General features: G+C 39.4%; 1 protein-coding gene and 1 long non-coding RNA gene across 2 annotated transcripts; one reads left to right on the top strand and one right to left on the bottom strand.

The window, feature by feature from the left end:
• Positions 1–19711: 19711 nt before the first annotated feature.
• LOC137295951 (uncharacterized) lies at positions 19712–23202 on the top strand. Its single transcript, XR_010957613.1, has 3 exons — positions 19712–19886; positions 22591–22668; positions 23075–23202. It is a non-coding gene; the product is annotated as an uncharacterized lncRNA (long non-coding RNA).
• Positions 22763–25116, bottom strand: LOC137295948 (C-signal-like). Its single transcript, XM_067827546.1, has 3 exons — positions 24896–25116; positions 24336–24694; positions 22763–23338 (listed from the first exon to the last, which is right to left on the bottom strand). The coding sequence occupies exons 1-3, from the start codon at positions 24904–24906 to the stop codon at positions 22944–22946; spliced, it is 765 nt and encodes a 254-aa protein (XP_067683647.1). The 5' UTR covers positions 24907–25116; the 3' UTR covers positions 22763–22943.
• Between the last annotated feature and the right edge of the window lie 371 nt (positions 25117–25487).

Below are 25487 nucleotides of genomic sequence, written 5' to 3'. Positions count from 1 at the left end.
ACGGGAGCACAGCTGTTCTGGCCGTCTTTGTAATGTAGAAAGCTGCAGTGTTGGTTAGCCTTCATATTCTCCGAGAAAACCTTAATGGGTTCGACTAGGCAGCGTTTCCTGCGAGAAGTCCATTTCGCTGCCTGGGCTGCGTGTAGACGGGGCTAGGGCCCTGAGCTGATGATGAGCCATACCAGCCTGGCATATCTTTTATGTGTAAAACATACTACTAATAATGAGAAAACACACACTCACACACACAGGCAGGCAGTTTTGAACAAACTCACTTGCCTAAGGCTTTAGCTATTTTACTGCAATATCACTTTGGGGAAGTGATATGGGCTTCACACATTGCACCCATTAGGGAATCGAACCCAGGCCAGCGGACGCTTTAACCACTGGGCCACCCCAACGTCCCAAATGCTTACCAAGAATATACAAAACTCCTTCCATGATTCCATTATGGACAATAGTTTATCTTTGAAACGGACCTGGTTGTACACTTACCCAGTATATGTAATAACATATAGATCAGTCGAATTTAGAAGAATATATACATGAGAAGGATGTGAATGTCGACAATACAGTGCATTCACAACAAGTGACTTATTTCCGTGACTTGCCGGAATGACACGAGTAGTTACGAATGCAAGACAGAGGTCACCTGAGTATATGATCTGAAGACGATTTTGGCCAACCAGAAGCAGTGGAATTTACATTGTTGCTTGCAATCAAAGTCCATGGTGGTAGTTCCTAAAAATGAAATCCTCAAGAACATTTTGTAAAATTCAGTTTGCCCGTTATGGTTCCGTCAAAGGCCTCAGATCTCTTGCTTGTAGAAAGAAAATGCTGTCTGTGCCTGAACTTGAGGGTCCTGGTATCTGGTGTGACTAACAGCTTTGAATCGGTAACAAGAACACACTCTCATTTTCATGCTGTTTTAAAAGATATTACCGTTTTAAAGTCATAAGCTAAAGAACCAGAAAATAAAAAGATTATCTATCTCTATTCCAGAATGACCTACCCATGAAGATCCGGGTCAGAATTATCTTCAGCAACTCATGCTGGTCGAGGGAGGCGACGAACGGGATTGAATGGTCAGACTCGTGATTTGCTTGGCATATGTCATCATATCCGAAATGCATATACATCGACTGTCATGCTATTGATCACTGGATTGTATGGTGACTATTTGCAGCCATATATCTGATTTTTTGTGGTGTTTAACAGCAAGCAAACAAATAAACGAAGTCAAACAATTCTAAAACGTTCGCCAATGAAGGCAATAGTGTGATGGAATTGATGTGTAATCGTCCAACTTTAGAATGGACTGTGCAAGAAATAAAAACACAGTTTCCAATTTTTCAATAACATTAATTTGGATACCGCAACGACTTTTCTGATTCTACTGCCTGGTTACAGTGATACTACTTACAGAGTTTACAACACTTGAATCATTTTTGTAAAGCATATCAATAACTGACTTGTCCGCAACCTGAGACGTAAAGTGATAGCCCACGCCCTTTATCGAATTTACTTCAAATCTCGTAAAAAATATTGATCACTACACTTTTTTCAACTCGGCGAGTGAGTGAGTGAGTTAGTGAGTGAGTGAGTGAGTGAATTAATATGAGGTCTCTTAAATGATATTACGGTAGTCAAGAATGTTTGTAAAAAGTTTGGAAAACAACACGTTTTCACGTTTCCTCATGCTGTGTACAATTGTGAAATGAGGTATGTCTGATTTCATTTCATTTCATTCAAAATCCTGCATCACCATGGATGATTCATATGGGCTAAACCGTCTATAGAGACCACATCCCTACCCTCATGAAAGCTTCATAACCAAATGAAGTTCCACATTCATCATCAAATTGGCCTTGGTATATAAAATATTGCAAGCAATATACCAGATCCCAACCAGATGTTTGCAGCTCAACTTAGTGAAAATGCTGCCCAAAATTTCTTCAGCAAATCGTCACATTTGTAAATCATAGTTTATCAATGAACGCAAACGAGCAAGAATATGTCGTAGAAAAGCAGAAATATATCTTCACCGATCACTGGTACCAAACTGGTAACAACTCCAAACAAAAATATACTCAAGTCTCGGGTGCACTATGTCTTCAAAAATAATTCACTCTTATTTTTAAGAATAAGACCAAACGTTTAAAGTCTCCTGATCACGATCTTAAAGATAATGACAAACTGATTACTAGCAAATATGCTGTTAACCATGTCAAAGGTTATGACAAATTATGAACAAACGAATTTGAAAATCTACCAGGGTGAGTGATGGCAATACCGTAACACATGTCTTAATCATGTGGCACTTTTTTGAAGAAACTGACCTGATTTCTGCCATTGTAGTAACCACACCCAAATTTTGCTGTTGTTACTATCGTAAGTCGTTTGTTATATAGTCTGTTGATTACACGACTTTTATGTTATATGTTAGTTTCAATCCACATCCGGGATGTAGTAGTTTTCCCATCCTGTGTCGACGGGTATTTATAGCTGTTTAATGAGGATACAGCTCTCATAGTCAACAGATGGCTGAAATATTGATCATGTGAAATTTAAGTTTAATTCACTCAGTCATACAAAAAGCATATCTATATTGATGACAAATAAATTCTGCATGAAGCGTTAATTAATAAAGTGTCGACAGACAAATGATACTGGTTTTGTAAGAAATAAATCTGAAAGAAATGTTAATATACATATAAATCCATTATTTCACACATCAGGTCAAACAAGCAATTGCATGTTAATCCAGTCATGGTGAAATGCACCCTGTCTGCAATTGCCTTCTGAAATTAATGAATTTATATTTTATTCAGTGTGCGACATATTTAAGTTTCATTCGGTGGGGACTGGTACCTGGTAATTGACTGTGGTCTCTAAGGCAGAGTAAGCCAGTGTTGGAGCAGGGTCTTCCTCCTGATTCTACAAGGTAAGTTCTTAATGGATCTATCTCGCTGCAGAGGTTTTATACTGCAGCCAAATATGAGAAAACACATACACGCACACACACACACACACGCATACGCACCCCCAATCCTGCGAAGTGACGTCAGCCTTATTTACGAATAATTTGCCAGTTAAGCCATGGTGACAACGAAAACACACGTTTTTTTCCACGGGTGTAAATTTAAAATGTAAATGTAAAATGGGTAAATAACGCTAGAATATGTCTCTTTCTGGGGGCTTTTTTATTTAAATATTTTCAATTAACAACATTTCGAGACAAATTACATTTCCTGCGAGGTACACAGGTTAAGTAACAGAAGAGCCACAGAGTGAAAAAAATCATTTCGCTCATAGCTTGAATCTTTACAGAAATTACAAAATAGCTGGATATTATTTTCTCCGTGTCTTTCCTGATCATATCAAACCTTCAAACCTTTCGACTTTTATAAGCATGTTCGATATTTGATACTTTGGTGTCAGTTGGTACCAAATAATGAAACATTTTATTGCTAATAGAGTTTCGTAGAAGATATTACAGTTGCCCTTATCTGGCATCTTTCAGGACATTGTATCGTTGTAACACCATGAACACATTTTTATGAATTATAATAAAAAGGTGATGGTCATATATGTTCGCAGAAATGAATGGGTATATATAAAAACATGAACTTACCACCTCAAACCAAAAACTCAAGAATTTTTAGAACTTATAATATTTCGCAGTTCTCAACTTTTTATCTAAACGAGAAGGGGTGCAAGGGATTGCCAAAATCTAGTATCTGAAAGAGTTGCGTCGCATTATATATTTTGAACTATAAAACCCAAGGGAATGTTTCTTCAACCAATAACTGAACACAATTGAATGGATTGTTAATGAATTTCACAATAGTTCTCTAATATCAGTAAGTGTAGTTGAATGCTACACATTGATAATTAATTTAGCGAAAAGTGTAAAATTACATGTCTTGACTTCAGGAAAAAGAATCACATCAGTGTTGTTCCTAAAAATAATGTTACAGGCATTTATTGCAAGTTTTAGGGATTTCAGTAATGTCCTCTTTGTTATAAGGAAAAGTGCGGTACAAGGTTTGGTAAAAAACGTTTATTTCTGTCGAGGTTATAACTGAGGTCACATTTTCTGCATGTAATTTACATGTTTTAGTTTTGATATGTAATTCGGCATAAAAAACTGATTTCAAACCGTACTAAATATTCATTATCGATCCTGTATTTTAAAAGGACCTTTTTTGTTTTCAAATTAAGGATGACAGAGGTGCCAACTCTTCGATCTAAATTAATCCAAACACTTTGGTTGTTTGGGGCTTTTCATTTCAAGGTGAGTACCCCTAAACATTTATCAAGATATGCGGCAAAATGGTGCAGATATGTCTCGAACATATACCTTGCAACCAAACACTCTGAAGAACTGATAAGAAATAAAATTCATGATGTCCGTGAAAATAATATGCAAATTATATTTCACCGTCTAAACCACTGGTCAGTTACTCATATTTTCAACAACAACAAGAACATGGATTCAGAACTATTCTGATAGACAGGGGCATCTTTCAGTCCTTCCTGGATTCCAAGGCGAATTTTCAAGAATTGCTGTGTAAATCTTAGTAAATTCTGCAAAAACGTCTGCAGTTTAATACTGCAGTAAAAGCCCAATAATGATGAAATAGAGTTTGAAACTTTAATTCTTAAACACAAAGCTGTAATTGTTTTAGAGCTTCATAACATTCAAGGTAACGTCGGCAGCACGAATGTTCTTACAAAATGTTTATTGTTATTTAGAAAGATAATTTGAAACAATGCTCTTACGAGTGTGACCTGGAATGAATTTACAAACTCTACAAAGTATTGTTTCGTATGATAGACACTCCTGAATGATCCTTCCAAATAAGTTCACTCTGCGGCAGAAAAATGCAAATTCTGCAGGTGTTCTGGGCTAGACATTTTTCTGCATGAATAGATATTTTCTGCGGTTTATTTTGGAGCCGCGGAATCACGGAATCCAGTAGAACTGACGTTGGAATCTTCGATTACATAAACAGACCATTGTCACAAAACTGTTGCGATTGATCCAGGTAGATGAGAAATTTAAAACTGGTGTCTGCGAAACAAATCCCAACATGAATAATGTACACGGCTAATTTGTCCGTTCCTCGTTTCCTTGTAGGGTATCAGTGATTGCATCCTAGGCACGACCCTCCTAGATCTACAGCTGCTGCTGCAGACAGACCTGGACTCACTCACCTACCTGTTTCTGGTATTTGGAGTCGGAGCTGTAGCTGGTTCTGTTCTCTCGGGTGCCCTTGCGACCAGATTCTCCATCCATCTCCAGCTAGGGATCACACTGATACTTGGATGTGCAGCCATGATAACAATACCCCTAGTCCTGTCACTGCCATGCATGTATATCTTGGTCTGCATTTACGGAATGTCGAGAGGGTCAACTGAAAGCTGTAGGTACACATTATATGGTACACATTTATAACTTTTATTAAACCAAGTCCGATCACGTTACACAGATTTAGAAGTTAGATAATCTACGTGCGAAGGATATATTAGGTATTTCATGTTCAACACAAGAGCAGAAGCTAGCGCAATATGGAGTGCAGGAATCAATGGACAAAATGTATTTGTTGATCTGACACTTAAGAATTTTTATGGCAAACTTGCCAGTTGTCAAAGAGGAAGACGCCATTGATCCGCAATTACATGGCTGGGTTCTGTATAGACGAAATGTTTTCGCGACGCTCTGGGAAGGAAGAGACGACAGCAAGATATGACAGGGGGTAACCTCTGTGGGAAGAGAATGATCCCTTTGTACATTATCATTATTCTTCCTTTTGATAAAATTATATGTTTTGTAATAAAAGAGGGTGAATTGATTTTAGCGTCACATCGTGACGAGAACAATATATTTTGTATCAATATTGAAAACAATAAATTTAGGTAGTAAAAACCCTGTAATCGAAGGATACTAACAGTACTAGAATATTAGAGGTCTTAACTTACAACTAGTATACCATTACATAGATCTTTCGCTATAGACAACGCCACGATATAAGGAGGCTGGCCACTGTGCAAGGAACCATGTTGACTTACGGCACTTTTGGTACCTGCATGGACCCTAAACGGATTTAGATCGACCTTACAGCAGCTGGTGACTGTAATTAAATTTTAAAAAAACCCAATCTCCACTAAAATTCTGATAGAGTAAAATTTCCTTGAATGTTTCGGGACTTACGTGCTCAATCAGGTTCATGGGAACAATACTAAGGAATAAAGGGACCATCGGGACTTACAGTGCATTTGTTTCCTGCATGGGCCTTAGCTGGATTTACATCATCCCTCCGGCTGTTACCAGCTTAGACACATCTAGCCATACTTTAAAAATACACATTTTGTACAATTAAAAGCATGACAAGTTTAATTCAGCTGGAATGTTTGGGGACAAGAGTGCAATATTTTTACTGTTCTTTAACATCCCTTGAAGATACAGCCACTAACAATCTGAATTACTAATTCAAACACCCAGTCAAGAATTTATCAATTTAAAATACTTTATCAAATGTAATCCTTTAAAAATATGATAATTAAATGAGAACCGGTATTATTAAAAATGATCGAGCATAGTGATTTAAAACCCATTGTAATGACGCTGTGTTACTTTCAGACACAATTCATGCTGGAAGTAAACTCTGGGAAAAGAAAGGGCGTGCTTTTCAGTTCATCATATGTGCATCTTCCCTGGCAGCAATTCAAGTTCCACTTATAGCCAAACCCTTCCTGGCTGTCAGATCGGAACTCAACACTGTGATACCAGTTTATAAAGGTCACAATCATTCTGAAGTCTGGCTTGAAACCATTGAGACCAATGAGAGCTATTTGGTCCCAACTTTGGATTATGGATTCACCAAAGATTCTACACAAGTGCAGTGGGTATATTTCATATGCAGCATGATCATCCTGCCGAGTGGGCTGGCTCAGTTTTACTACTGGATCAAAGACCGTCAAACAGACTTCCATGGAACAACGTTATATAACCCTGTATCTGAGGCAGACGAGTATACATCGGGTCAGAAGATGTTTGTACTGTGTCTGTTGTTTATGTTCTTCTTGATTGGAGCGTCAGCTGTCTTCCTGACATCCATGCTTACTGTCTATGGTGTACATGGTGATCTACACATGGCCAAGACAACCATGATGACAATGACGTCTTTGATATCAATCAGCTCACTTGTAACACGTAGCGTGAGTACAGTATCACTCAGGTTCATCACTCACACCCAGCTCATTGTGGTTTGTCTGCTGGGTGAGATCTTTGGAGGGACTGCCCTGTGTGTATCAGCTTTTGCCAAAAAACCGATTCTACTATGGATTGCCGTGGCTTTCTTGGGAGGAAGTGCCGGCCCACTTCTTGCTGCGTGTTTGGCAAGAACCTCAGAAATACTAAACCTTCATCCTCTTCTTGTATCATCTTGTTTTGTGGCCAATGGTCTTGGCATAACACTGATTCCTTTTTTAGGTGGACTTCTCTTTGTCAGAGATGGACCTGAGACGTTTGTATACCTCAACTGGGCACTCATAACGGGGCATGCTGGAGCCTTCATTTTAATGGAAGCAGCTGGATGTGGACATCAACGTTGCAGTAAAAAATAGAATGAATAGTTTGATAGAGAAACAATCATGATACCAATCAGACCATTTATCACCTGTGATCATAGGTCCAGTTGCATTCACAGTTTAAGATGTATTTAGTTTCAATCAGCCTCACTGAATCGGAAGTATTTTGAACACATGAATTAGATGTTACACTTCTATCCAATTCCATAATAACAATTTTGTAACTATTGTGTATTCATGACACCGTGTAAGCTACATAATTTAACTAGTCACATGTAACACACAATTTCATGCAGAACAACTGAATCTGGATTATACTGTGTCAGCATATATAATGGCTGGTTTTTAGTGTTGACGATCACACACGGACATACACTCGGAATTATACTGGAGTTGTGTGCCTCTTCCTAGTCGATTTTGTCAACATCATCTGAATCACATGTACATTCAAGATTGACACTCAATACATTTAGTATTTCTGCTCTCACTGTACATTCCAAGACGCTGATGAGTTAATATTTGATGTTTGTTACTTATTATCTTAGATTTGTAACTCAATGTGCAATGTACTAAAAATCTGTATTGTGAATGTGTGCTTAATACATTTTTGAAAGTCTGTTTTATATTTTGCTGCTTCCATGGAGACGCTTACACTTTTTGTCACGGCAATTTTTAACCGTATCAAAATACACAGTGTCAAAATGCACCATGGCTGCTAACGTCGTAACTGTTTTTTGTTATTGGTGAAAACGCAGACAAAACTAAAACTGCATGATATGGTCTCAAAATATAATGCATGTTGACTTCCACCATAATCTACAGTAAATTCGATCAAACTTTAAGCAAATCGAGTTAGTCAGAGCGTCCAAAAATAGGTATTAGATATGTCTGTTTGGGTGACCATATTGAAAATTGAATGGAAACACTCTGAAGCGTGAGTAAAATTTAAAGTCACTTTGGCAGTACGTCCTTTTGAACAAGTATTTGATTCCATACGTCGTGTAACTGAATTAAAATCTGAAGTCACATCGGCAATATTCAAGCCATATCGTGACTAAAATCTGTCAGCGAAGTATAGTAAAAGAAAACGGAATATCACAACTCTAAAGTATACAACTCTAAAACAGCTTAATCACACAGGAAAGTACAATATAAAACACCTGCTAAAGATCACCTGCAACTGAAAGTAGATCACCATACTAAGGTTCAAACGTTGGATCAACCCGAAGCGAAGTTTAAATGTCACTGACAGAGAAATTTCTGACAAAATGATTTCCATGCACGATTGAAACACATATCACGAGAAATGAGAACTGCTTTATCAGTTCCAATAATGGAACAAATTAAACAATATACTTCCGATAGGCTGACATGCCCTAAGTTAATAAATAATGTACTGTGGAAACGGCCTAAGTAAAAACCGCTTAACTAAACATATCGGATAAGTAAACACTATTCTTTGGTCCCGGCAAACTTCTTCATTAATCATCACTATTTGAGTCCTGTTAACTAAAATTGGATAAGTAAACAATATATCATATCCCTGGTAAGGAATATAAAGAAATGTCCTTTTCAGACATACTGAAACACATCTGCTTACATTATTCCATGTGCGTTTTGTCGTCTCATAAAGCGCTATGGGCATGACAACCATTAGATGCAGGTAAGCGTGAAAGGCTAATGTGATTGCCAGTCATATAACTAATTGACTTCATGCGTAAATGAACTTAATATTGTATCTAAACAAGATAAATTGGTGACTCAAAGCTTTCCTTGATGTGATGATAGATTAGATGAGTATTTTATGTAATGTAGCATGTGATGCCATTATTATTTAATTAAAAGCATCATCCGAGTTGGCTCAAGGTAGATGAATCCAGCGTCCCTTCTCTGATGCTGCTGGTGGGGCGGTTGTCTAGCCTAGCGTTTCAAGCGTTCACTTGTCACACTGTTCGGTTCACCACATATGCACAATGTATGAATCCCATTTCTAGTGTTCTCGTCTTGATAGTGCTGGGATATTGCTTAAAGTGGCGTAAATTCAAATTCGCCCACTGATGCCGGTGGCACTTGTGTTGTGTGAAATGTCAAAATTGTGAATGTATGACACATAGCTTGAAGCTAATAGACTGATGACATCAGATTCTGTCGCCCCTGACAACGAAACGGCTGTTTTGCATTCCTTAAAACATGTTATTTTGACTTTTTGGTTAACACAATAACATTAATTTCTCCGCCAGTGGAATGTTAACGACAAAACCCTTTCCACATTTATAAGAGAAATTTGTGATTCCGACTGTATCGCGAGATTGTGTTTATGAGTTACATCAAGCAGTGGTGATACGGGTGTTCGTGAAACTTATGACGAATATATAAATAATAATAATAATAATAATAATAATACCGACTCATGATGAAAGCAAGGAATTCCACAGCTATTTTAAGCGTGCCAAGGTTGTTGGACACAATCTGAAATTTGAAGTTGATTTTGCTTATGGCGATGTACTGCTGGACGGTACAGCGATGGGAGTAAACAGGTGAAGTCCTTCACCAAGTCTGCTCAGAGTCGGTCCTTTGTGGAGAAGCTGTCTGAGAAGCCATTGCACCGAGTGTATATGCAGTGTGTGGAACAGAATAGCAATCCAACCGACTCCTTCGCCTGGGTGAAGTCGGCTGGTCTCAAATGTGAAACTGAGGGTTTCCTTTTTGCTGCTCAGGACCAATCACTTCCCACTCGCAATCGCCAGGATGTGATTCTTAAAGAAAATATCAATATGAAATGTCGTCTTTGCAATGACTTCACAGAGACTGTCCAACACCTTGTCAGTGGATGCCCTGCCTTGGCACAAACAGTATATCTTAAACGACATGATGGCATGGCTCGCTGCTTTTACTATCGTCAGATTCAGGAAGATTCGGCAAGATTCAGGAAAAGCATGATAAATATGCGGACCTCGCCTTTGAAATGTCTCGCTTGCATCCCAAGTACACTGTCGTCAGTCTCCCCATTGTTCTCGGTGCCCTTGGTTTGGTACCTCATGATCTCTTGGCGCAGATCAGGAGAGTGCCCGGGTTCTCCACCAGGAGCACAGCCCTTCTGACAATCTGGGTAATGCAGAAGGTTGCAGTGTTGGGAAGCCTCCATATTCTCCGGAAAGTTCTTGGTGGGTTCGACTAGGCAGTGTTTCCTGGGAGAAGTCCCATTCGCTGTCTGGGCTGCGTGTAGAGGGGGCGAGGGTCCTGAGCTGATGATGAGCTTGACCAGCCTGACTGTGCCAGGACCACCCGAACCCTCTCTGCTGCATTTTAATTCTAATCTGTAAAACAATAATAATGGCAATAATGTGTTTAAATCGACGTAACTCTATGTTTTGTCAGTAGATCAGAATTACGACGGGTGTCCTTCAAATTTTTAACACTAGTCAGCGAATTGCAGCATGAAACGTGATTCGTTTCGTGATATCGCCATTTGATATCGTGATATCGCGTTTTTGTGTCTAGTTTTCGCAATGTTGTGTCGAGTTGTTGCAATTTCGTGTCTTGTTATCGCTATATCGTGTCTTGTTATCGTCATTTCGTGTTATGATATCGTTATTTCGCTTTTGGCTGTGTCGCCATATCGTTTTACCGTGTCGCCATATCGCTCTGTCGCTATGTCGCCCAGATTTTACAGGGCGATAAAGCGATGGCCCGAATCAGCCACCATACTTATCACTAAGGCGACGGTGGAGTAGCTTAGTGGTTTGAGCAACTTACCTTGGTTTGATTCCCCAAATGGGTACAATGTGTCAAGTTTATTTCTCGTGGTCCCGCCATGATAGTGCTGGAATATTGCTGAAAACGGTGTAAGACTAAAGACACTCACTCACTTTTAGTATTGAGTGAGTGAGTTAAAAGTGACATCGGCAATATTTCAGCAACATCGTGACTGACACAAGTGTATGTATTCAGCATAAATACATGTACATGATTAAAACCTATCATCGAAGCACAGTAACACCCACTAGAAGATCACAATATCAAAAAATAAAACGAGCACAGATGTCTAAAACAGAATTTCAGATTGGGACAATCTGAAAAAGGACTGATCTAGGTGGATTTATTGTCTGTCGTACAGACCCTGAAGAATGTATATCCAAGAAAGACCATGCAAGTCTAGAAAATGTGGCAAGACAAGAAAGTCTCAGGGCTCCATTTCATTATATTATTTTTTTTTACTATGAACATATTTTTCAGTAAAATATGTTCATTTCAGAGACTAGTTGTTAGTCTATTGGATTTACACCATCCCTTCAGCCACAGGCGATTGTACTGATATTAAGACACAATAAAACAACAAATACTTTACGATTAAAGAGTATAGAGCTAAACTGATTTTAAAATCTGTGGACGACAATACATTTACAGTACTTTAACCCCCTTCGAGGATGCAAACCTAACAATCTAAGTTTTACTAACCTACTAATCATTAAGATATATCTCTCTACAAAATCTTAGCATGAAGATTTATGTTTGAATCCATGCGTTTCAAACCATCTCTGCTTGAAATTCGTTTTATAGATAACTGAATATCCTGAATATCTGATGTAGGGTCCAAATCCAATATACCTGTTATCAACACGTCGGTCACAGCTACATTATTGATAAATCATTCATAATGTTAAATTTGCTTGAGCCTTCACAGGATCTGTTGCAGTAACTATTGATTCCTAACGTCAAAGGGAGGCTACTCCTTCCACATTCACTTGAAATTTAGCAACATTCTTATAATGTGGGTGATGATATTTACTCTCTTGGTTAAATTGTTCTCACCATGCCCTGATGGAAACAGCGAATGTGTTCAAAGGATGTGCATTGGGGTGGGGGTGGCTTTGTCGTTAAAGCGATCGCTTGTCTCGAGTTCGATTCCCCACATGGTTACAATGTATGAGCCATCTCTGGTGAAGACCTTACTACGGTATGTAAATAGTCTGGCCCAGACTATAAAGTGATTGATAAGCTTTGATCTGCGCCACAGGTATACATCGATTTGCATCAAGCAGGTCAGTGAGTCTGACACTCAGACATGTTCGTCGATTTTTGCTACAAGCATAGGTTGATGAAGAACAGCTGTAACCCGAATGTCCATGAGTGAGGTGGTGACTTTGGCGCAATAAGCTCATTGTGTACTTAACTCGGGTATGAAGGCTAACCCTGTCATTGCTTGACCCAAGGCACTGTGACAGTTCAACAGCCTACACACACTTTGCCTTTTCGATCCGGTGCAAACGAAGAATGAGTTCTGCATTAGTTCTATTCATTTCTATCATTATAGAGAACATGTATTTGACAAAGACCACCAAAAGTTTACAATTATTAGTTGCTTGAGTCACCGTGAAGGTCAGGGTTGGAATTAAATGTTTAAACTGAGTAAATGTTTGACAATTTGCCGACATGCGGAAAGGGAGGAGGGGGCATGTTTATTTGGAACGAACATTCGATGTCTGGTATTTTCTTAGAAAAGGAGCCCCTTTAAGGAGATATGACAACGTTAATGTTTACTGATACGTCAGCATTAAACGCTCTAAAAAACAAAAGCATAACACAATTTAATCCAAGCCAAGCTGAAAATATAATTTCTTGTAACAGCAAAATATATTTAATGCAGGGTTAAACTCGTACTCAAAACACATCACCTGATGAAAACATTAGCCCTAGAAACGCCTTTTTCCAAAATGATTTGACATGTCACGTGGACACGTGCATTTGGATGAACTTTTGTTCTAAGTTGAAATATATAAACAAAGGACACAATGATGTATATAGTCGCATTTTGTGGGCTTAGAGACCTAATGCCAAGATTCGGAGCTGAAGATCGAAATATTTCCATTGGCAGTCTAGAGGTCGGAATGTCAACCACATCCGTTGCACGTCATTTCTGTGCTCACCATAGCACTATTGGGGTCATTACCAACACCTTAGATCCACCCGGTATCACACGTGAAGTGGTACGGAGGACAGGGTCGTCACTTCCGGTTGTTCCATCTGTGCAACAGGACTGTGGCAGCAACTGAAATGGCAAGAAATGTCCGAGGACTACACGATGCTTCTGCACAAGCAGTTAGAAATCGCCAACGACGGAGTGGAGGTCGTGCAAGAGGACCTTATGTTGGTGTACTGCTTTGCCGCCTTGCTTGTCTTCGTCGGTGCAGGAACGTTCAAAGAATGGATTGGAAACAATGACAAAGAATTTAGTTCAGTGTCGAGTCACGTTTCATGCTGCAAAGTCATGACGGTAGAAGCAGAGTTGTCCATGTCTAAATAAGCGTTACATACCTAGTTTAAACCATGTTGACAGATTTGGTGAAGATAGTGTGATGATGTGGGAAGGTTTCACCAAAGATCTGACTAAATGCATGTGCAGGGGAATCATTTCGTTACAGAGATGAAATCCTGCAATGTCAGATATTCATTCCAACAGGATAACGCTACACCCAACACAGCACGCATCAAAATGAACTTCTTCACCAGCCAGAACATTACAATGCTTCCATGACCGTCTAAATCACCAGATATATACCTAATCGAACACGTATTCAGGCCCCCCTAAGTAATGGAAGGAATTACGGCAAATTTGAAGAAATTGCATCTCAAATGTAAAGAAACGCATCCCACTGGAGAAACAATTGCAGCCATATAGGTAGTTTAGCGGTAATAACATAAACGCAATGTCCCTATCGGAAACAATGTCGGTAATACAAGATCTGCCATCTTCGGAGGTTTCTCGGCTCTAAACGCTTCACCACCTACGACAAATACAGCAGCATGAACGGGCTACATTAAAAGGGCTCGGGACCGAACTGTCTATGCCCAGGCGAGGTCATACAGTACTCCAAAGCAAACAGTGATCACTAATGACGTAAAGGCCCGCGTCAAGTTGTGTGGTGACATTTTTGGTGACATTAACTTCTGTCTGTTGACATCCCTCATCTTGCAAAATTTGATTTTTTATTTACTTTGTTGTTGTTATTTAAAAATACAAATATAGCAAACTTCCAGCAATATCGTGGCGGAGGACGCCAGAAACAGATTTAATTAACAAATTCCACCCACATGAGGACTCGAATCCGTGGCGAGCAGATGCTTTACCCATTAAGGTACCCCACGGACACCATAATGAAAGAACGTGCTTCAACGTTTAGTGAACACAATGGATAATCATCTAGAACTAATACAAACTTTATAGCATTATCTATTCTGCATAGGCGTGTTCTTGTTGTCTGTCAGACATGACAGACTGCTACCATTCTAAGCAAACGCATGTTTCTTGCAAAAAGGTTTGGACAAACCCTCGCTACTGTGTAAATATATAGCTTTGCAACCTAACGGCCATACATGAACGGATTTGCTTCCTGCGCGGCTGTATGGGTCTGTCATATTATACAAACAAACAAACACACAGTCACCTACTTGACTCTGTGTACTAGTCAGTACGGCAGTGTCTGACCACGAACAGGTCACCAGGACCTCCGAGTGGTTCACTCAGTCTACCAGGAGTGTAGTTGGTGGCGTTAACTGCTCCCATTAAACATACTGTCATGTGTTATATGACTTCCAGGAATAAACCACTTAAAGTGATTACAAGATGTGAACTCTTTTTACATTCTGTCAGTACAATGAACTATTGTTGTGGTTACTTCTAAGAAATGCATGCATAGAACGTCCCGATTATTTTCAATAAGCCGCTACTTGTCATTCAGGAAGGAAGTACGTCCGTTGAATTTTCATTGAGGGTAGAGTGTATACTGCATTGTGTAGTTTGGTCCAGACTGCCATATAGGTGGGACATTGTCGAGAGCGGTGGTATACACAAAAATAAACAAACAGCACCTAACCCACCAAACCAGTCAGCAATGACACTCCAAATTCGAACGTTGGCACATATCCCACTTTTAATTTCGATTTCGAGGAAATACATGAATAGAAATATAACGCAAGCCTTTCTTTGAAAAGTGGTATAACGTTAAATGGGAACTACTTGGGATTTGAACTTTGTGCCGAGATCGAACAACCCAAACCTATTAAGTGTAGCAGACTGAGTTGGGGCTTTGTAGTGCACAGAAGTTGCCTATTTGACATTGTCGTCCTTCTCTGAAGGTTCTACAAGGTTATGTTTCAGAAAGCGTGATCAATCTGACGTGAGTTATACAGTAAAAGACGATAGTCGAACGGTTAGTACCAAAGAGTCAGTCTGTCTGGCGTGTTTGCAGCTGTGGTGTTCATCTTGATACATTGGTTAGTCGGACGACAGGTATCCTTGTGAGTACTAACACTTTTTTTAATGCCATATCTGTTGGTTGTTGGTTGTTCCTGAACACCATACTATCGGCGGCCTGTAAATAATGGAGTCTAGACCAGACAATCCAGTGCTCTCTAGAAAGAAAACGTGTCCATTATCCCCAGGTCGCGAATAGTCTATTAAGCTTAGTTTTTATTCATGCGAGATAATATTCTAAGAAGTTAATTTGTTTTATTTTGAATTGGTTTGATTATCACAGTTTAGGGTCATTACCATCAACTATGGAGAGACACAACAAGCAGACTCCACGACAGGATCAGGGACAAGGACGAGGACAAGGACAAGGACTGGGCTATGAAGATGGGGTGAATGCTACGTGTCGATTTCCAAGTTGTAACAAAAGCATGGTGATCTACCTTCAGTTGTTGGCGATCTATTGGAACAGAAATTTGAAGAATTTGAGGTTTCTTTTTGAAAATCAAAGCACAAATCTAGCTCGGCTTAGCATCAATATCAGTAACAAAAATACAAATGTATGTAGGGGGCTGGTCATTTGAAATGTCTGTGCAAAAGATTTCATTTGGTGTAAAAGGTTCACCAGAGACGCTCAGTACAGCTAGTGACCAAACTGGAGAGATTCGGGTGGAACCGGAAGAAAGACATGGGGAGGAGGAAGAAGAAGTAAACCTGAGGAACTTGTCGACAGGAGTTTGGACATGGTCATGGAAGAGCCCTGAGGGAACATGGAGTGATGTCACCGACAGTCAAATATTTGAAGATAGATACAAAGAATATATACAAGCTAGGAAGAGGAGCTTTGTTATCAATGGTAAAATGTAAGTGTTATTAAGATACGTTTGGTAAATATCTGTTGTGGGCTTGGGTTATGCTTTTCATGAGAATGAAATAATTCTGAGGTAAACACAAAGCAAATTTCAGTAACGTTGATAGTGTATACAGGTACTTTGGTGCAGATAGATTAATGAAAGTAACAATCAATGGATTGATGGGTCCATACTCGGTTGTTTACAAACATCGTACAGCAGAAGTACTGCTAAAACAAATGCACACTCACGCTATAGACAGACTCATATTATCGACTCTCCTATTAGTAGAGATTTCTTATGGAAATAATTTCCATTTGAAGCATTCGTGCACACTAAAGTCGCATATACAACCAACGACATTTCAGATCTCATATAAATGAAGTGGCTGAGTGGTTAGTGTGTTTGCTCGTCACGCCAAGGCTTTGATTCGAGGATTCGATGAAGCATATTTACCGTGCCCCATACTGTGACATTTCTGGAATATTGATGAAATCAACGTAAAAGTAAACTCAGTGATGAGAGAATAGATTATATCAGGTTAATCTGTTATAGGTGTGAGGTGGACTTTGTCACAATGACAGGCGTGATCAATGGAGAAGATGTGCTGAGGTTCAAAAGAGTAAAGAAGTCAGACTGACAGAAACTGCTCTACTTCAGGCATAATGGACGACAGCCATGTCATTAATGTTGCCGGTGAGGTATGATTCGTCGCTTCGTCAGTACGATTGTAATATCTACACTGAAAAGGTAACAGTGGAACAAGGACTCATCACTTTAGGCCTGTTTCTTGAACAGCTTGATGTCGATGTGGCGACTTGAAATCGACAGAATAAACGGTAAAGAAACACGGATTATTTTGTTTTTGTTTAGTGCTAAACTAAACCAATCAGTGGGGCGGTTAATCTATTCATTGGATCGAGTAGATCAGTGAGATTGTTATTCCCTGACATGAGAAATGGAAAATGCCCATTGTCAGATGTGCAGTCAAATGAATATTCCTGATACTGTCACAAACTATCATGGGAGTCATAGTCGAAAGACATCAGCATCTCGTACATTAAATCGTTTGCAGCACAACAATACACATTACGTCGCGTAACAGCGTTAGATAACAACAGTGAATGTGTGTGGTTTTACGCCGCGTTCAGCAATATTCCACAGATTTTATAACATATACATATTCTTTATAAACGTCAAAATCGTTCTCGTCAGGATATGACGTTAAGCATTAACTCACTCACTCATTCATCAGCTTGACGTGCGAACGCTTTCACCGACCCACAGACTGGTGGGGACAGGGCGTGTGAGATATTTTACCAAGAGCCCTGCGTTTAGAGTAAATGAAAGGCACTAAATGTAAAAATGTGTCAGAAAACGTCCAATGGTATGCTTTGCAATAGGGACACTCAAAAGTAGAAACAATAGAAATACGTCAGTTTTGCTGGTGTTCATACACCATGAATACCAAATATGACGTTCTGAATATGTCTGCATGCATATGGAGTGATTTGTGTGAGTACAGTCCGTTTGGGTTCAAATGAGAATGATCAATGATTGAATAACAGTCATGGAAATATAGTGTGACCAGAAATTATTGAGAATTCTAAGAACATGTTTAATTGGATTTCTGGTATTAAACAACCTTGACCAGCCATCAAATGTATCAGCGCCCAAAGTACAGTCCAAACTTTAACGTGTGGGATGGCATGTTTGTGTCAGGGGTAATGTTCCTCCGAGTAGTTGGAGGAATATAAACAGTGAAAGGTACACATATATTCTCGGGGACATTTACTTCCATCTGCTCACGTGTTATATGGAAATGTTTAGATTTTCCAGCAGTGCAAAGATCAAAAACATCGTTCAAAGCATTCAAGGCCCTGGTTTTGGACCCAAAATGTCACATTGTTAGCTACAATGTATAGCCCTGACCTAAATCCAATAGAAAATGTTTGGGAACTCATTAAGAAAGTGTCAATAAGGAGAATCTGACAAATATTGCTGAAATGAAAGAAGAGGCGGTACAATATTAGGACAGGATGACCAAGATTTTCTAACGTCTTTCATCAGTAGTATGCCCCGCCGCATTGAAGCCTGCATTGCTGCCCATGATCACTTTACAAGAAACTAATTATTGAATCTGCAAATATTCTTTGGATCTGGAGTTCTGCAAATATTCACATCCAATACCTGTGTAATGAGTGAAAATCTTTTTAAATATTACAATCTCTAAATTCGTAATACTACAGTTGTGGGACTGATGGGACAGCAGCTACACACATTCATATGCATTTCAGCACAGCCCCCACTAGTAGTCAGCAGACCATCGCCGTTGTTCCACCAGCCGCTTGTCACCATGAGATGTGAAGCGTGAACATAGAATTCGAGTCTCGAGTTATTTAATCATTGATCGTTCTCTTTTGAACTCAAACACTCAAAAATATCCCCAAACGCAAACACGTGAGAGTATGAAACTGACGTGTAATATGAAGGTTTTGACTATAAAAGTTATGGAGGTTCATGTGCCTGTCATCGCATCTGGACAGCAGGAAAGCAAGTCTGCCAGAAAACTTTACTAAAATGCTACACGTACAATCGTTTTCTAATTTAACTTGATGCATTATAAATGTTCTGCCATTGTGAATTTTTTATTTCGTGAGTTATGCTTTAATAATACAAAATGTGGTATAACAAACTATAATTACAAAATTGACACAGTTCACTATTTGTTACGAAGGAGAAGTGCAGAGAGAAAATGGCGGGTGTGCGAGAAAGACTCAGCACAGGCATATGAATCCATTTCACTCCTTGACCAAATCGTCGCTGTAGTTTCGTTTCGTGCTGCAAGTAGCTAAATATAGCCTGTGAATGGAATCATGTGAGCAAATACATTATGTGCAATACAATGCAGGCAGTTAAACATTGCTGAACAAAGGACGACACTTGCATTTATTACAACAAAATGCATCCGTGAAGATCCGGGTTAGTTGGGTGACACCTTACTTGGGTTGTAAGGTGACGTCATGGAAAAACCATGCGTACAATGTTGACACGTGTGACTATTTTCGTGTCCTTATCAATGGTGATAGGTAGACGATATGGGAATGTGAAAACAGGAATCAACATCACTGAGATCAGCCGAATTAATATCCGTGATCTGATGCAAAAGAAGTGGGTCACAGAAGCAGGTATTACTAAATTGCATGTTATAGAACCCTATATCGGTTACATCTACTTGAGTAGTCAGTCCATATTTGAACTAGTCATTATGCGACGTTGACAGTCAAGTATGTCATGTCATGATTGTACTGATATTTTTTTTATCCCAAGGGATAAATATTTACAAAATGTCAAAACAGTAATCTGTTATGTTAAGTATCATTTAAATTTAGAATTTTAAAAAGAAATAGAAGTATTACATTCGTTTTGATCAATGATTTGTAAAAAGATACACACTCTTGGTAGTTTGAATCGAGCAGGCAAGATTGTGAGTAGCTGTATCCTCACAGGGGTTGAATTATTGTAAAATAATTGCCCACCTTAGACGGTACGTAAGTCCTAAAGCAATAAAAAGAAATCAATCTTACAACATATTTTAAATGTAGTAGTTATCTTTATAATTTTAAATTATGGCTAAATTCGACTACAATCACCAGTGGCTGAAGGGATGATGTAAATCCAACTAGGTAGCAGGTAGCCAAGGTACTGTAAGTCCCCATGGTCATTAGAGTGATGAACTTCCTTCAGTTGTGGGTGATCTCCAGCAATTTATATTGCGTTGTCCCAAAAACTTCAAGTTCCATGCTAGGCTTAATTATCTACCTCTGATTTTGTGGTCATTGTTCTGCCCCATCTCAACAGATTTTCACTTTATCTATTAAGAGTGAATGAATTGTTTTAGTCACGATATGGTAAAAATATTGCCGATGTGATAATTTTAATCCACTCATTGTCTACAAGTGACTTAAATCACATGATATATTTCTATCTCAACAAAAGAATAATACAAATCAGATGCTATATACGCTTGCATTTTCTACCCAGGTAAAGTGCCATGGGAGGGTACTGCTTAATTAATTTTGACATGCATACTTGGGTTAACCACCTAACAACCAACGTATGGTGGCAGGTGAGAAAGATTAGAAATAAATTCCCCACGACGTCCCCACGATGGTGCTCGGATACTCGTATCCAGCACAGTAGGGCTCGGAAACTGGTGTCTGTGGCGAGAGGGCTGGGATACTGGTGTCCACCATGGGAGGGCTGGGATATTGGTGTTCACTGCGCAAGGGCTGGAGTTCAGGTGGGGCGCAGTGGCGCTGCAATACTGGTCTTAATGAGACGGGATACGGCGCAAATCGCTGCAAACCCAAGCGGATGCTCTTGCATAATCGCCTACAACCACCAAGAAAAGGATCATCTTTTGTCAGAATGTTATAATATATAAACCAGTGTGTTGTTTGTGGACATTCACAGTCAGTGTTATACCTTGTGTACATTGACGTACACTGAACCTGTGTAATCAGTAAGGGAGAGTCGTGGGCTATGTGGAGTGAGTGAATTAGCATTTAGAATGATACCTCCAACATTTCATATATCATACAGCTTATAGTTATTTAAATTACAATTAATTAATTTCAGAACATATAAAAGTAAATAATTAAACCTCGTCACCATAGGACAATAAAACAACTAGACCATCGCAGATTTCAATTTAAAACTAGTAATTACATTTACAACAGACAACCACAGATGGCAATACACTATAAAATATAAGAAACATAATGTCATGTCTCAAATATACTTCCTGGAATAAACAACTTGAGCTGCAACTGTAGAGCTCTCAAGAAATGTACAATCACTAGATATATGACGTCAGGCTTGTTTTGGGATGGACAACTACTGTTTACGTAAGCATGATATTATAGAGGCAGATAGGTGCAGGTTGGTGCCTGCCAACGTTCCCGAGAATCACGTGAAGTTTTGCTCGTGCTCCCGCTTGTCTTTGTTTTTTAAAAAAATTAAACGGTTCCATATGGCCTGGGCAGTTTTGGGACCATGTAAAACTAATGTCCTCGTGTTGGTGGTCAGGTCAGAAAAGAGCGTATTCCATGCATCCCGCGTGGTTTACCGCATTTGAAACATAATCTTGTTTGTACGAAGATTTGCATTTACACAGCGACACGACGCGCATGTACACTAAATGCCTACCTCTATGAATTACTTAAAAACTCTCAAAGATATGTCAGAAGGTATTAGTATACAGGAAAGTTTAACAACACCACCCAATGCAAAGCACGAAAAATAATTCTCAAATGCATTCATCTTTTGGTGATATGTAGTTTTTCAAAAGTGTTAAATTGTCCTAATTTTGACCATGCCGATATAAACCAATAACAATAATATAGATGTCCAAATGAAGGGTTGAAAACTTCTGCTGTGAGATAAACCATTGAAAGTCACCATTTTGGCAACTATTACAACAAGACAAAACCTTTTGCAAATAAAACATTTTCTGCTACTTTACATTAGTGAAAACAAGTAAAACGTGTCTTTAATATTGTGGAAAAGTGATTAGGAACATCTAAAATTCTCTTTGTTAACATTTGTGCTTTCAAAGGAACATTTGTTTCCATTTATTCTGCTTATACGTAGCAATATCAATCGCACCCAGTATTTACATCCAACACAACTGTGGAATGATTCTGTATCGTACAAAGAGAGACCAGGATGCATGACGTGATACAAATGAACGAAAAATATGCCTTAAGTAACTGCTGAAGAGGGAGAAAGAGCCACTGGGGTTGTGTAGACGGGGTCGACATATACTGCTGTTAACAACGCCCTCGGATGCCACCTTATCACGGTTATAAGACTTATTCGGCGCTACAGGTACACTTGGTTCCATGGAGACAGACCAGGAGGTGGCACAACGCCAGATGAAGATGTGTAACTCCGCCATAAAGTAACGTAGGTAACGTTTCTTTTGACGTGTAATGTACATGTATGTATCTCTCTCTCCACATGCACACGAGCCTGCATCGTGGATGAGTAAACACTAGTCCAGAGTAGCGTCATGTTTATTTCTGAAGAAGAAATAGAATAATTTGATGGAGTATTGCAACAAAAAACATTCAATCTACTTAAAGCATCACTCACACCGAACCATTCTCTTCCCACCGAGGTTACTCCTGTCATATCTTCCTACGTAACATCGGAAGAGGAAGAGAATGACACGAAACAAATTATATTTTGAGGGCTGAAGATAAGATAAAAATCACACCACGATGTTCAGCTTCTAATATACTCAGTCTTTCCAAAAATGATTTCGCACTTTCCTCCACCGTGATATGTGCGCTTGATCCCCCCATTTCAGTCTTCACCCAACCAGGGCTCATTCCCACCACGAGGATACCATCAGGAAACAGTTCCCGGGACATCATGACTGTACCAATGGCGGTGGCTGATTTGGTCACAACGTAAGAATATCTCCGTTCATCTGGTAACCAATACGATGATTTGATGAGGCCAGTAGAGAGGTTGACAATGGCTGCCCTGTTACATCCGAGCGGTTTACATTCGTTTTGTTTGGATGCTTTTTTCAGTAAAGGAAGCAACGCCTGTGATACCATGAGCGGACCTTAAAATAAATATGCAGTGACACATAGTATAACACATCAGTGCTAAAAATAACTCCGCTTGGAGTAAAGGAAACATAGCTGTGCAAATTGTCTGAATGGATCACTAAAAGTCAGAAATGGTACCACATGTCGCTAAAAACCTTTGAATGTTTTCGATGGTTAATGGAAAGTATATTGTGTTTGTTTGTTTATTGCTCAACAATTTTCCAGTTGTATAACGGTGCAATGTAAATAATCGAGTTAGGACTGTTCTGGATTTCTGAATGAAAAATAAAACTTTTTTCCCCATTTCCACGACAACAAGTTTTACTTTGACAGAAATTTGTGGAAGAGATCCTTACCAGAGAAGATCTTTTAAGCCTTTGAAAACTCTCCTTCCACTTTGAGGATATTGAACAAAATAACGACACAAATCAACAATAGATCAGCAGATCAATGTGAAGAACAACGTGCGACATTTGGCATAGTTATAACTAGATGGCATATTCATTGAGAGTAGTTTACCATTAAGGGGATATTGATGACTTTGTCCTCTTATTGTATATTCGACTTGGCGTTCGTCACACCGAAGACCCGCGTTCGATTCCCCACATGGGTACAATATGTGAAACCCATTTTCTGGTGTCCCCCGCCGTGATATAGCTGGAATATTGCTAAAAGCGGCGTAAAATTAAACTCACTCACTCACTCACTCATATACGACTTGGCTTATGGAACTCTGCAGAATTTTCTTAATGACGACAAATACGCTTGCTTCTCCTTTCTGGTGTCCAGGCAAACTGACGGAACCATGTGAGTATTCGACAAACCGATTTTAACATAATCAACACTGCGCGTCGTCGCAATATATGGCATGGTCACATTTAGACAACCACAAGTTTTGACTGTTGTGAATTCATATTATTGATTATTAGGCAAGTCATTACTCCGTCAAGAACGGAAAATGGAACTATACCGTGAGTTTTCAGTATATTTAAAGTAAAAATACGACATTACCTGCTACATTACAATCACAGTGACTCGTGATATCATCCCTTGTTAATGACTCCAGGCCATACAACTGCGAGTTGACGGCCGCGTTGTTAATAAGCAAGTTTAACCCCCTCTCTCCCAGGACATGTCGCACTGTTGTTACGGCGTTGGCGATGTCAGCATCAGATCGCACATCAAGCTTCACCACCGTAATGCAGGGAGCTTGTGACGCCACTTCTCTCAACTCCGTGGACTCGTCGTTGTCAGGGTCAATGCAGGAGGCAAACACGTGCTTGGGTGGGTTGGGAAGTTCTAGGAATGCTTTCACAAGACCAAGACCGACTCCTTTGCTGCTCCCAGTGATGAAGACAGATTCTACCGATCTACAACAGTTGTGTTTTCTGGTTAGTTTCGCTTCGCTGTTTTATTTCATCAAGTTGGACAAGAATCTAGATTATGTGATTCTGCAACGAACAGTTATCAGTTCCAAATTCTTTAAACCACACCTCAAAACGTTTCTTTGACATTCTGAAAGTGTTAACTTTGAAAATGTTTTAGCGCCGTATGGTCTAATGCGTACTTACAGTGTTGACATGACTCTTTACACACCTGACTGCTGTCTACATCCACAAGACATGCAGGTCGATGTGGTTTGGGGTACATGCCTATGAATGTGGTCCTCGCCTGAATAGCACGTGATGGTGATTATCTACATTATGCTAATCATTGTCCTCCTTTTCAAGGCTGAACTGATCCTGACAAATGAAAACGTATACTGTGGTTGATGCATAATACAGTACACTTTATCGTAACATTGAAAGGTTTCTCGGTAAGATAACACCAGTGGATACAAATGTCATCCACTGGGACAATAAAACGTTTTATCTTAAAGGTCAAACTAATGCAACTATCAGCGTTGACAAACAAGGTGCAGATTGCCACCGTGACAGTGGAGAAAACTGCTGATATGTGTGTTAGTATCATGTATTATTATTATTATTAGCATTAGTAAAGATAATCACAGCCACGTGGTGTTCAGGTGTGGACTGCATTTATGGTCATGCATCTCACGTCACATCGGCGTCATGTATCTCATGCCATGTAGCGTTATTCATCTCACGTCACATCGGCGTCTTGCATCTTACGTCACATCGGCGTCATGCATCTCACACCATA

The sequence above is a fragment of the Haliotis asinina genome, chromosome 9 (assembly GCF_037392515.1).
Source record: "Haliotis asinina isolate JCU_RB_2024 chromosome 9, JCU_Hal_asi_v2, whole genome shotgun sequence".
NCBI classification, from domain to species: domain Eukaryota; kingdom Metazoa; phylum Mollusca; class Gastropoda; order Lepetellida; family Haliotidae; genus Haliotis; species Haliotis asinina.
This window is presented reverse-complemented; position numbering and strand designations above follow the sequence as displayed.